The sequence below is a fragment of the Strix uralensis genome, chromosome Z (genome assembly GCF_047716275.1).
Source record: "Strix uralensis isolate ZFMK-TIS-50842 chromosome Z, bStrUra1, whole genome shotgun sequence".
Lineage (NCBI taxonomy): Eukaryota > Metazoa > Chordata > Aves > Strigiformes > Strigidae > Strix > Strix uralensis.
Genome location: NC_134012.1, coordinates 45,088,384 through 45,103,126, shown reverse-complemented (window position 1 = coordinate 45,103,126; position 14,743 = coordinate 45,088,384). Strand labels below are relative to the sequence as shown.

The 14,743-nt window shown below is 36.2% G+C and overlaps 1 protein-coding gene across 2 annotated transcripts in view; it reads left to right on the top strand.

Annotated features, from left to right (window-relative positions):
• The window catches only part of RORB (RAR related orphan receptor B), a 134,873-nt gene extending 130,319 nt beyond the window's left edge, over window positions 1-4,554 (top strand). For both annotated transcript variants that reach the window (XM_074856085.1, XM_074856084.1), the window contains exons 9-10: window positions 2,675-2,787; window positions 3,272-4,554. In XM_074856085.1, the coding sequence (XP_074712186.1) occupies window positions 2,675-2,787; window positions 3,272-3,427 (269 nt within the window). In that variant the 3' untranslated portion in view covers window positions 3,428-4,554. The remainder of the gene's footprint in view (window positions 1-2,674; window positions 2,788-3,271) is intronic.
• Window positions 4,555-14,743: the final 10,189 nt, after the last annotated feature.

The following is a 14,743-nucleotide window of genomic DNA, read 5'->3' as shown; positions in this document are numbered from 1 at the left end:
TTCCCATTTCAGCTGGGCTGCTAAGTTTGGGAGTGGAAGGCAAGGAAAATCAGTACAGAATGAACAGACATTGAAATTTGCCATTTATTTTCTTACAAAAATTATAACAGTAGACAATAGAGAAAGAAACTATTTCTTTCCACGCTACATGTTCCAGTTTCTTCATTATACAGTATTTCATCTTGGGAACATTAAAAAAATGTAAAAATTAAAAAATGAAGCACCGCTTTACAGAAGTAGCTGCAGCAGTCCTTCCATCCACTAATATAGATACACTGAGATTCCCTGTGGGATGTACATACACTCAATTTTCTTTTCTACAGAAGCCACCATCCTGAAAGGTGATTCTTGTGCCCTTGATCTGAGTGTTTAGGTAGTTTATAGGAAACAGAGTGGTCCCATTGGGAGTAAGGGGACCTAAGAACATTCATTAATACAATTGCTAAGGTTGCAAAGCCCAGTGTCAGACCCATTTTCCATCTGATTCAAAGCACAAATTCAGATTTTCCACTTTAGGGTGGACCTAACACTCTGCTTGGAGGTGATTCTTTAACTTGATTTCTGATCTGAAAGGTTAAAACATTGTAGAAGGAGTCCAGTAAAGGTTGCAGAGGCATCTCCACCTACAAATATGCCAGATCCAGATGGTAGGACACTAACCTGGCTGCCCACTGTGTTCCAGTCCCTCATCTGAAATTCTGGCTGGCCATGTTCCTTTTTTTCATCTTCTTTTTAGCAAAAGAAGATTTTGTAAGTTGTCCTTCATCTTCTTTCCTACACTATTCTCTAGCCTGATGGCTTGTGCACTCTTTAAAGTTACACACGTTCAAAACCCAAAAAGAAAAGTACAGAATTGAACCAATGCTTCTTATATCCTGTATGGGTAGCCACTGATCTATTGACCTTTTCCGGCACTTTTGTGAATATAACTAGAGGTACCTGGGGAACTCCAGCCAAATTTGCAAATGGTTTTCAGGTGGTAGAAACCACATTCTGGGAGACAAACTTAATATCCATTGTAAAAGTTGCTCTTGTCATGAATTTAAGACTCTTATGTTATATACAGCATGCTCCATGACAGGTAAGTGATTAAACCTGTCCTCCAACAGCCTCAGTCTATTTTTAAGATTATTCTTGTGACAGAAAGATAAATCTTTAAGGATTGCTCTCTATGATAAATCTTTTTAGCTCCAGTCTGCCACAATAGGCCTTGATTTAACACTGTTGAAAGGCATGTTTTTGCAATAGCATAAAATTTGGCACCTAACCTGTGAAATCTAAATATTAAATGTGTGCTTATTTGTTTAGATGCTGTGTATGCTCTCAGCTAATTCTGTTTCTATGGCCACAGGTGGCATAGGATCCATTGGCTTACCTTCTGGGAGCATGATTCTCTAAGCTTTGCAAAAAGATTATTTTCTTTTCCTGATTATCTGTTGAGTCACTAGAGGTTTGGCTTTGCCTCTTTTTACAGTACTTGGTGATGGACACTTTTCATACACTCCACAGACAGTCAGATTAATGACAGAATCCTGTTCCTTCTGTGATGAAATGCTATTCAGCTCCAGCCTCTGTGGCATGTGTGCTCATTGAAATGGTTGATTTATATTATTTCTATGGATTATTTTAGTGACTGGAGTGGGTGAAAGAACTCTGAAAGTAAAAGGGATTTTCCTGCACTTTTCGATTTGTACATGAAGATTCATGCCCTGTGATAAAATAGCTTTTCTTATTTCCTGTTTGAAAGCTAAAATCTATACCTAAGAATTGGTCTGAACTGAGGGAGAGAGGAAGTAAGAAAGAAGTTTGCAGCATGGGAAAACAGAATGTTTAATGGTGCTGTAAACACACTATATAAATGGTTTGGCATTGTCTTGGGGTCTGCTACTTCTCTTTCTGTGTGTTTGTCTCCAGAAGCTATGACTTATGAGAATATAGATCTTAAGGAAAACCTCTTACACTTGGGGTTTGAGTTCAGTAGAAGTCGTATAGGTTTCCAAACAACTGTGTCTGTAACTGTTATTCTCCCAGATAATCTTTAATTTTGTGTTGTTTAAAAAGAGAACATTTTTAAATAATGAGAAATTTGCACTTCAAGACATTGCAACAACTCATAATTCTTTTGAATTATTAAAGAAATTCTTTTGAAGGAAGCCATTTCTTTTTATTCAGAATATAATATTTGGTCTCAAAATGTTAGCCTAGTAAATAATGAAATATATTTTATTTTAATTTTTAAATAATTATATTATTTTCAAGGAACTGTTTTGATCAATATGTTTATTATTTATGTATTAAGACACTGAGATAACATGATATGTTTTTCACCTAGCCAGTATGAAGTTAGAAGAACACTGCCTGTACAAACAGAGTAATATAATGGTTGGGCTTTGTTTAATTTCTACTCCCATCTTTATCTCTAATGCCCTGGTTTAAACAAAGAGATACAGAGCCAACATTGTGTTCCTGTACACTGTTAATTAAACTCTCAGATGATCCTTTAACGGATTAAGATACTTTGCCTCTGAAACCACGTCTTAATTATCATGCAGTCCTTCCTCATGGGAATTATGACTGCTGTGAATGCTTGGCAGCATGGGACACTGTGTTCATCCATGAGCATGCCCCACATCTGTGCATTCTTGACTTTAGCTCTTGCTTTCCTTTTTCACAGATCGAGCCTGGTTAATAGAGCCAAGGAAGGTCCAGAAGCTTCAGGAAAAGATTTACTTTGCACTTCAACATGTGATCCAGAAGAACCACCTCGACGATGAGACTTTGACAAAGGTAAATTGTTAAAACGAAGAGCCAAACACTCCTCGATCATGACTCTTTATTTTTTGTAGCCATTTCTCCATGTATTGCTGCATTAATGTAAGTTAAAAGCAGCACACTATGTGCTTGTAATGCATAGGTGAAATAAGGCTTATTTTACTCTTGTCCCTTGTTCCTCTTACTCCATTTTTTGTTCAATCCACTAATCTTTTTAATTGGTACCCTAGAAAGAATGAGACTGCCTTAAAAAATACCCCTGGAGGCAGATCCTTCTTAAATGCATTTTTGGCACTTCGCTAAAATTTCCAGGACAATGGTTTTTAGCCTCTTATGGTAAGAACAATGTCTGGTCCTTTGAATGGGTACTTTTGATGGAGTTCAGAGTATTGCATTCAGTTACACAACCAGTTGTTAACGTAGTTCATTTTGGAAAGTGTAATTTATACTAAATTTGCTTCCTCCCTCTTCTTTTTCTTTTTATTTTAATGTCTCACAGTTAATAGCCAAGATACCAACCATTACTGCACTTTGCAACTTGCACGGAGAGAAACTACAGGTATTTAAGCAATCTCATCCAGATATAGTGAACACACTGTTTCCTCCATTATACAAGGAGCTTTTCAATCCAGACTCAACCACTGGCTGCAAGTGAAGGGGATAATAGAATTTTCACGTAGTCATGGAATGCGTCACTATTAAGATAAAAAAAAAATGTTTTCATGAAGAACTTATAAAAAATGTCACTACTGCAACACTAGGAATGTCCTGCACTTAATAGAATTATTTTTCACCGCTACAGTTTGAAGAATGTAAATATGCAACTCTGAGTGGGGATGTCTTTTTTCTCTTTTCTTTGTTTACTTTTTTTTATTTTTGAACTGACAATTAATATACAAATATAGGACACTGGGTGTTACCTTCTTTTTATTTTATTTTATTGGGGGATGTTTTGGGATACAACTGTTCCTAGAATTTTATTGTAGATATACATGAGAATAGAGCAGTACTTTGCAGTATTACTCTTGCTGTTTATTGTTTAAATATAATTTAAGAAAATTCCACTTATTAGACTTGCCTATTTCTATGTTTTTAGATAGTTTAATGCATGTGGAAATTTGTAGCTGTCTTGGAAATTATGGTGCATGTATGGAATACACATATATATATATGTGGTATATACTTTTATATATATATACACATATATATATATAGTAGGTATTATATGCATACATGCTGTAGCTTAAAAATCCCATGCCTACTTTTAAAGGATACTCAGCCTGACTGTCATGCATTTCTTACTCTCCAGGTAACGTATTAGATTTACTTTGGACAATCAAGATTTGCTTTGCCAGTCAGAGTTAAATTATCAGCTGCCAATGTGTAATGACAGGATCACTTCTGAGATACGTGTAATGTAGTGCATGTGTGCAGTCTGTAAATGTAACATCAGGAATGTATCAATGGTGCAAAAGCCTTGTCTGGATGATTTTAGTTGAGAGAAGAAAAGGTTTTTTTGAATTTTCCCACTGTTACAGGGATAGAACATATATAAAAGTGAACATTGTAGGACCTGATGTCAGTAAAGTATCTGAAACATGGAGTAAAAATGTAGACTATCCCACACGTACATTTTTCTGATTTCACACATGATTATATTTTGTATACACTACTTTGAAAAGTAGTTGCAAGGCTTGGTTTGTTCTTTGCTGAACTCAATGGAAAAACATGTAGTGAACTCAGTGAAAACCACAGGAAGCCTAAAATATAGCTCTGAAGAGTGGCGGCACAAGGAGGAAGGGAGGGGAGGAAAGTCAAAGTGAGCAATGTCCATGGTTACAAAGGCAAATGTAATTATCACTGTTTCTGACACAGCCATCATCTGGATGGGACTGATGGTTTCCATTACACACATACATATATGTATGTTACATACACATGCATATATGTATATATCTGTATGTATATACCTTATATAAGGTTGATTTTAGATGCACTTCAGGAAGGGAGCAAAGGATTGGGGCTTTCTTTTTGTCTGTCTCTGAATTGATTTTATATGCATTTGCTTGCAAAACCAAAGGCAAATACAGAAAGGAGTGGAAGACTGCCATAGACTTAATCTTGTGGATTAATTAAGTTTAATTAGCAGTCATGATTAATGTGTTTGGATTCTGCCAGAGATACAAAACATGGACTTTTTAGCTATAGAAGAGGGATTCAGTTTCTGCTACAGCCCTGCCCTTACCACCACTTTTACCCATTGTGAGCTTTTTCAGAGAAGTCTCCTCTGGGGACACTAGTGGAGGGAGTAGAGCAGAAATAAAAGGAAGCAGACAGTAGAGAAGAAATTAAGTGAAGGCAGGATCACAAGCAGATACATTTCTTTATTTCAGATCACATAGAAGTCAGTGCAATCTGAGGCAAGGCGAGGTGGAGCATGCTGGCAGGGAGGCCAAAGGACCCACCATCTGCCAGACTGCCCAGCAGAGAGGTAGTGTCACAGGGAGCCCACCCCGACACAGCTGGGCCCCAGGGTGGGTGCAGAAACTTGGTTTGTTGCGTGATAATGCCTCCAGCTTTTCCAGCAGACTTGCACAGCTCTGGTCTCAATCTTGTGTTCCCTTTTCTGCATGACCAAATAATTCACAGGCTATTCCAAGTACTTCATGAAGGTTTCCCTTGCACTCCATCAGCTGGTTTGCAAGTTTACATACATGTCTCATGACAGAATCCAGTGTAGACATCAACAACTGTTTGCTCTGGTTTAGCAATGCCAGACCAGATGCAGGAGCAGTTACAAACTCTCAGCTGATAAATGTTTCTCTGCAGGTCCATTACAACTTCAAAAAGAAAAAGAAAAAACCTGCACAAGAAAGTTAGTTCTGCTGAGAATTTTGTTGCAAACATGACATACTCCTCAAGATAACTTGGTCCTACAGAACAATTTCTAAAATATTTTTGCTCCAAATTCAGAACATATTTTCTGTTCTCTACTGATTACATTAAAATGTCTTCAATTACATAATAAAGCATTCCTCTTGATACTTCTTTATACCATTTAAACCCTAAGACTGGCATTCTCCTTTAAGGTGATTTATCTGTTTGCAGTCCCTTTTACATGGCAAATCTATGAAAGGACCCCAAACTCCAAGTCTCTCTAATATAAAAAAACTTAATTAACTATATTATGTACTGCTTGTGTGAATTTATTTGGGGAAAAAAAATCAAGTCAAACTGAACCCTAGAAGTGCTCAGTTTTAACTGCAGGGGATTCTTGTTTTCCAACACAAGAACACATACATATATATTGTTTCAGATCCTTTATAAACTTGTTTTCAGTATATCAAAAGTAACATATTTAGCCAACACACAGAAATATAGAATATCTGATAAATATTACTGTTCTTAGTGCTGATAAATAAAGAGGTTTGTCATGTTTATAAATAGTCCTTCACAATTACATGCTACATCTTGAAAATGTTTTGTTCTTTTCAAATAAGCTACTCAGTCCTTGGGATTTTTGACTTTTGTCTTGGGCAAGATAACCAAATGCAGATCATCAGTGAAGAAGACATTATTTAATCATTATCCACAGGGCTTTTAATCCTTAAAGCACTATTCTTAAATCACTGCAACCTCATGACTTTTCCAATCAGTAAGGATTACCACCACTTTTTAAAGATGCAGAAATGAAGGAAAAAAAGTTAAATGACTTGTCAGAGAGCACAGAGGTAGCAGTATCTAGTCCTGGAATAAAAACAGATTCTTGACTTTTTCACCTAAAACTATTAAGATGCTGGTATACAAAATCTTCATTGCCATTGATAGGCATTAATCTGTACAAACAATTAAAACCACTGCCAAACAAAACAGCTTGCTTACTACTTTTACAGAATTTGGGCAAATAACCTTGTTGTTTATTTGGAAAATAAAAAATCATTCTCATGCATTATTTATTTGTGGTAACTAAGGCTGATAAATTTTATTTCATTTTATGTGATTTGGGATTGGCCACATAGGTGAAGTGGTACCTCTTTTGCCCTTCATTGACTGACTTTAGAACAACAACTAATGATCACATGCTAAAGGCTGGATTTTTGTAGTTGGTTTTGATACATAGTCATTTATACTCAAAATTTCAAATTCTTGGTATTGGATTTCATATGTTCAAGTTATCCATAGACTTTAAATAATAAAATAGCTTGAATCCGAGTAAATAACGGCATAATCCATTCACAAAATGCATTTCAGAATATATTAGTGCTGCACTTTATTTCTTCTTGGCTTTCATTAGTCCACAGGAGTATCTGAAGCCCTTCAGTTAAATCTAAGGCTATGATTTGTCACATCTGCTCTCTGTAGTAATTGATTATGTTTGCTGATTTTTTAGTGACAAGCTTTTCAAATGGGACACATTTTTTAATGATTGATTAACCTGGGATCTTTAACAAAAGGATATTTAAAGAATATATTGAATCTTCTACTTCTAGCATTGCTCTCCGATAATTCAACCACATTGATCTAAATTATCCTTGGCATGAAGGAAGCAGATGTAGGCTGTTCATTACACTACCACAGAGACTTAATTTTGATGTAAATGTCACTCTTGCCAGCTCTTTGTATAAAGAATTAATTCCAAGAGTCATATTCCCTTCTAATGGAAAGATTGCTTTAGTGATTGCTAGAAAAAAACAGGGTAATAGAAGGCACTCAGTTGAACCAACTTGTTTCCAAAAGCAATATATATTTTTTGATTCGTTTGTGATAGCCAGCATTTAAGAATTGATTCTGCAAGTTATCAAGCTCCCTTAGCTCTAACTAGAGCCACTAAAATGGAGGCATCTCAGCACCACACAGAAGGTGTTCAACCCCTCATAAACTCAGAGGCCCTTGGTGTTAAGAGGTCCCCTTTGAGTTTTGCAGAGCACAAGTCAGATGTTATTCTCATGCTTGCATTTTAATGCTTTTACTTCAGGCTTCCCATTGTTAATGTCAGTTCCGTTTCACAGAGATTGGTTTATTCCTTCTGTTGCGCCTTGGGCGCCAATGCTGTCTCAATCCCTGTGCCAGGTTATGGTGCTCCAGGTAAAGCAGCTACCAGACCTGTCCATGAAGATGAGCTTTATTATGTGATTTCTTTGTTCATTTTCATAGTGGCAGGTTGCACAGGTGTACATTTCCCTTTGGGATAGTTTGCAGGCATTTCTGATGCAAGAACTTCTACAAAAAGAAGGTGCATAGGTGCTCTTGTGCACTGACCTCTCAGCCTCCCACCACTGGGCTGTGAAAGCAGCTCCAAGGCTGTCTCACAAATTGGTCAAGCAGCACAGTTAGAGATGTTCAGCTAATGGCTCCTTTCCCTGTTGTCTTTTTCACCCCTTCTAAAGCTGTGCTACAAAGCACATTTGAAAGATGTTTAGGCTCCAACCCCATCCTCCTTCCTCCTGACTCTGCATTGATTGTGTTATTTCTGGAAGAGCCAAGGTCCAGCCTGAAGCTGGTTCTATTTTTAGTCATTGTCTGTTGGACATCCCAGGAATGTCCAACACTCCACTGAACGATAAGGTCAAACTGAAACATGAAAGAGATTTTTGTCCAAATACATTATGTCTAAGCACGTACGAAATGGAAACATGAGACAGAACAGCTTGCTTTTCCCCGGCAATAACAAAATAGTGTACTTAGACCTACCAACTGTCCCAGCACTTTCTGCCTCCACTCTAGAAACTAACTCCTATCTCTGACATTCGTTAGGAACAGTGTGTTGGAGACCCAGTCCTCTTCTTTCCTTTTTAAGTTTCACACTTTGTAAATGACAATCACTGCTTGACGCAGATGTTGCACTGTATGCCACTCAGGGATGTTTCATTACTAAAAAATAGCTATATAAATATAACAGTGATAATAGGGAAGAGAATGTTAGAGGCTTTGAAGGGTATGGGTTGAGCTGCCTAAATGAATGCAACCCAGACAAGGCTTTCAAGCCAGCGGTTAGAAGTAACATTGGTATAAACTGAATTCACTGTCAGCATTTCCTCAGCTTGAAGCTTTCCTCACTTCACCCGTTGTTTCACAGTCAGTGGAGCCCTACTGACCCATCAGTTTGTGATGTAAAGTCCTTTTGGGAAACAAAATACAAGTGAGATTTATACAAGTTACTGAATTTAGACAACTGACAGAAGAAAGTGCAGTTTAAAAGTACTGAGTTTAGGCACCATTAATGTGAGTGCCTATTCAGAATTGCTGCGGGCATGTAAGAAGAAAGGTTAAGATGTGGAATATATGATAGTATGTCAGCAATGACAGCAACAGTTATGCCGAGCTACCACATGGAGAAATGACTAAAAAGAGCAAGTAGTGTCAAGTGGCTAACAGCTACCCTTTCCTCTCAGGGATGCACAAAATCATAGCTACCCCAAGGCCTCTGTAGCAATGCTTCTCCATGGTATGACCAGTCCTTTTCTCACCTCAAGCAAACATGACCCCATTTTATACTGCGCTAGTTAAAAATAGTCCCATTTCCTATAATTTTCAAATGCGATTCTGCTTATCCCTAGTTTTATGCCACATGCTTTCTATAGACTTGTCATTACAAGAACACACACAGAAAGACAAACTGCAGTGGATTATATTGCCAGTCATTGAGTTAATTCCAGGTCTCCAACCAAGAGGTTTTCCTCAACATTCAGTATGATTGTTGCTCCTATTCTCACAGTGAGTATGTATGGGTTTTGACTCCCACCACCTTCTGAACTCCCTACACCTAGATGATGGGTGGACAACTTCAAGAGGTCGAAAGGAGAGGCTAACATCCCTATGCATCAAGGTTTTTATAATCATATTCTTTGCCAACTGTCCCATTGCAATTTCAATTTTAGTCTTTCAGGTTGCTGGGAGCCATGTCCAAGTGACTGAAATTCTTGTTAGCATGACACCTGCCCATTAAAAAGAACAGTCTTCTGGCCAGAGGACCTTGCCTCTCTTTCCTTTACCTTTTACTCCTAGCTCCTAATGAATGAGGCCTGGAGTGGTAAATGATTCATCTTTGCTCTTTCTCAAAGCTGATCCTTACGTGTAGCCTCCTAGGGAGGCTCCACCCAAAAGGTAGGAAGCAGACTACTTTCTCCTCTTCCTCCCATCCTTCATGTTCTCACTTAGCTGTATTTTCCCTACATGTGTTGTCCCTGCAAGTAAGGCTATATGACAATGATCCCAACAACCCAGTCATTTACCATCCCTGGTTTGCAGCAGATCATTTATCTATAAAAGCCACTTGTGTATGCAGCCTACAGATAAAAGCCACTGTGAAAAGGAGAGACCTAAAATTTCTACAGTGGTAGCTCACAGATCAGTAACTCTCCTAAAAAGGCAGCCTGAATGTCCAATGACATCAGTGACATCCATCAGTGTTCTCCAGACAATCCTTGCATTTCATTTGTGCTGAGAGAATAAGGCAATGCACAAACGCTCTGGGAAAGAAGAGATATTTCCTGGGTGTTCCTGCAGGCAGTGAGGATAATACTGCTCACAGTGAGTTCAGTTACAGGATGTACTAGATTTACATAATTTCATCATCCTCACAATTGAAACACAGAACATAGGGAGAGTGAAAGAAAACATCATTGGATATAGCAGCAATAAATAAATTATGTTTCTTTGTATCTGTAATTGCAGAAATTATTTGCTTTGCACGTGGTCTTCTGTACAATAACATAAAAAACCTTCATCTAATGTAGATATCACAGTGGTTTTGCATATTTGTTGGATTCATTGGATGGAGCTGCTAATTTGTAATCAAAGATACTGCTGTTGAGAAAAATGTATGTGCTTCAAGAAAAGGCTGAGGCCCTTGTTTATGGCTGTACATTGGCAGCAGTAAAGTATGTTCAATATAAAACTCTGTCTAGACAGAATTTCAAAAAGTCTCTTAGTTTTCAATATTGTGATCACAATGGTCCCTTATCTGAGCAACAAAAACACAACTGCATTGAAAAACAAACAGGGCCAGATGGTCAACCACAAAGAACAGGAAAGAACAGGCTTTACCTTGAAGACTGTTCCAGATAAAACCAGCTTATATATATATATATATTTTAAAAAAAAAAAAAAAAAAAAAAAAGCACTTATACTTGTCTTGATTAGACACACAGCTTAATAAGTCAAAGTAACTACATTAGGCTGTTGACTTTGGGGATTCAGATTCAGATGCACTACATTTGTGTTTTTTTAATGTGTCACTTCAGTGTCAGAATCAGGCAAAAAAGGTGTTTTGTTGTTAGTAAGAAATGCTAATAGTCATTTAACCCTACAGAGTGTGGACCACACATTCTCATGCAGTAGATGGGGATTTATTCGTGCACTTATTCTTAAAAAGCCACTGAGTAGCATAGCAAGTGAACTAGCCGTGATAGTCTTTGCCTCTTGCGTGACTGCAATGTGACCTCTATTAGGCTACAGGGAGCGGCTCTGTGATTGTACTTGTGGCCACAAATAAAGCACAACCGAACTCTAAGCTGTTATCAACACCCAACTAAATCAAATGCATGGGGTATTTTGAGATTTATGCTAATTGCTGTGAGATAATTCCCATGTTAAACTAATTACTCTGGTTGTAATGAATGGACGGTATAAATAAAATAGTAATCAGAATAGCAACAAAATCCCTTACTTTACAGCTGCACTCTCTGCCTCATCTGATTAACACTAAAGAAAGTTACTTAAAAACTAAACAAGCAAAACAAGAAGAGAGAAACCTGAGTCTGTATTGTAGAAATGTAGAAGACAAATAAAATATTTTTTCAAATGTAATTACTTTTAATATATGCTTGTGGAAGGTCTGATACTATGTATGCTGTCTCTGTAATTTTTGCTGTAAATAACTTGGGACAGTGAATACACTGATTTTTTCTATGTCTCTGTTTAAGCATAAGACTTTGTAACAATTTTTTTTAGAGGAAAAACATCAAAGATCAAATTATGTACTTGCTTCCTGTAAGTGTAATGTACTCTTCAGTTTTTATGGAAACTGATTGTAATAGATAAAGCCTTTTGACCAGCCGTTGATGTTTAGTGTATACTTCTGTTTGTAATGGGGAAAAAAAAGATGGGACTGTCAATGAAACATGATCCCAGTGAGTCTGTACAGTGAGTATTGTATTAATACCTGCAGACTGCATTTGACTAATATAATTTGAAGAAAGGTTGCTCAAGCAAATAATGTTTCCTTACAGCATATGGCTTTTATGAATCCTTCTGGCATGAATTATATTAATAGAAACATTTCTTTCTTTCCAATGAGCAAAATATTTTTGTATGCCTTTAATTTCTTATTCAAATTTGAGGTCAGGTCACTCATTAGCTGTAATCTGAAGCCATAACTGACCTTCACCAAATACATGTTTTAAAGATCATAATAGAAAAAGAAATTATGTCCAGTTTATCAACAGCTACAATAACACAGGCAGGAGCGTAAATAACATGCAAAGTATTTGGATGCTTTTCTGGCATCCCAATATGACTTTAATGTCTAGTATTTTATGAATACCAATTTATAAAAAAGAAAAACATAATTAAAATAGATATTTAGATTTAAATGAAACTTTCTAATATTTTTGAAATATCCCTGAAAATGCCTCCTTGCTCTTAGGATTATGAGAGAAACTGATTTTTCATATACTTCCCACTTTCAAGTATCTAATGTTTTTATCCTATTTCCAGTTCATTTTGTTAGAGTGAAACGAGATGTTAAGACCCAGATCTTCAAGCCCTGAGCTATTTGGTGCTTGGCTGTAGCTATATTGTTGTAAAACAATTTGATTTGAATTTTGGGGGTGTGTTGTTTGCTACTTGATAAGCATGCTTACCACTGTTGGTAACACACAAGAGTTGCATTGCCTGTCAAGAAGTGTGATAAAAAACATTCAAATAAAATATGAATAACACTCAAAATGAATCACTCTCAAAAGCTGAATAAAAATTCCTTTCTAAAATCAAATGCTTCATGGAGTCAACAGTGATTTTTTTTTTTTTGGGTTTTAGGCTTAATTGTATAATAATTATGATGTATCTTAACTGGCTTGTAGATGCAAAATCAAAACCACAAATGAACCATGACATACTGGGTAAAAATCTGGCTCCATTGAAACGAACAACAAAACCCCTCTCTGATTTCCATGGATCCAGGAGTTCATCCAGCATTTTTACATCTGCAGATTTCTTCTGATCTTTCTCCCTTGTTTAATATAACTGACCTAATTTATGTGTTTGTGAGTAAAAATACAGCCTGATTCATTTAGAAAGTGACTGTTGAGGGTTTTACTTTTTATCATGAATTTCATAGGACCAGCATCTCTGTCAAATGAAAAGGTTCTATATTACTTTAGAATGTAATAGATTTTTGTCTTATTTTATGTCCTGTAAATTATTAGTTCAATACTGTTAGCATTACATAATAATGCACACATGATTTTTGAATGTTTTCTGTAAATGACAATCAATGTTGATGAAGTTCCTTTCTTTAATGCAAAATTAAAAAAAACTGCATAAGAAAATAAATTCTGTTGTGTGACTTTTTTCCCCTGACCCTTTAAATTACCTGGATCTGTCAGGAAAATGTATGGTGTGTTCATTTCCAAAAGAGAAGGGTAAAACCAAAAACCTAAACATAGGAGTCTGTACTTATTTTCACATTTTCTCTTAACCTATTGAATTAAGCATGTTGCTCCATCAATGCACCAAAAGTGGCTCTGTTTTGCAATTTAAATTAGAGCTGCAACTTTTGAATATGTAAATTGTTAGATTTATTCATTTATTTCTCTGTTTATTTTGGGGAAAACCTCAGCTAGTAGAAAAGCAAAACAACACAAGAAGCACATGAAGGCAAGCTGCACAGTAATGTAACAGAAGGTTATCTTATATAAAGATACTGTATTTAAAATAAATTATAAATATATCAAATATGTTTTGAGTATGTCTAGTAATAATACTGAAAGATGGAACAGAAAATGCTAACTGTCAAAGCTGAAGATAGTACCTCCCGAAGATACTATCTTTTCATTTTTAGGACCCTAAATTTAAAGCAGGAGTAAATTTGAAAAGACAATATATAAAGGCCTCCTTTTGCAAAATATCAAGCACGTGTTTATAGTGTTACTGACTTCAGCAACATTAATGCATACCCTTAAAGCCAGCTAGGTGTTTAAATGTTTCTTGCATCACAATGCAAGCAAGCAAGTTTGGGTTCTGAGATGCAGTAGGTGCAGCTTAGCATGATTATATTTTCAAGTCCTAGATATTTAAGACTCATTTGGAGATTTCATGTCAGATAAATGTAACAGAGAGTTCATATATAAACATTTATATTTCAGATATCATGAAGCTGAACAGTTTGCTAACCATATGAAATAAATGGACTGTTATATTTACACATTGCAAAACAAGAAAACCTGTAAATATGCTGTTGCTATTTAAATATGTAGTGTCACAGTGTGAGAGGTACTAATTTTATACTAATATATACTTTTTCAGTTATAAAGTCAGAAGCAGTGATTCTAAAAACAATATCAACAGATTTTGTGTAGTTCTTTTCCTTACTGTTTTGTTGTCTTTCTTAATTTAAGACTGCTTTATCTTTCTAGTCTGTCTGGCAAAAAAAGTTTTAGTAAAATATCCACTTCTCCTGAAAGACAGAAACAAGCTTTCGTTGGTTCTGATTGGCAAATAGCACAGTGATCAACACTTTGTGAGAAGTAGAACATTGACACAGTTATATGGAAGTCTTACACGGCGTCACTTACTACTCTGTTGTGCCAGTTAAATGTCAGTGTAAATGTCAGTGTGCCCAGACCCACAATAGATTTACTCCTACGTGTATGAACTATCATTTACATTTTCCACATTACAGTTTCTCAAAGACAGATGGATTAATATAAGCTTTCAGTAAAGACAATGGTGAAATGTGTTAGACAAAACA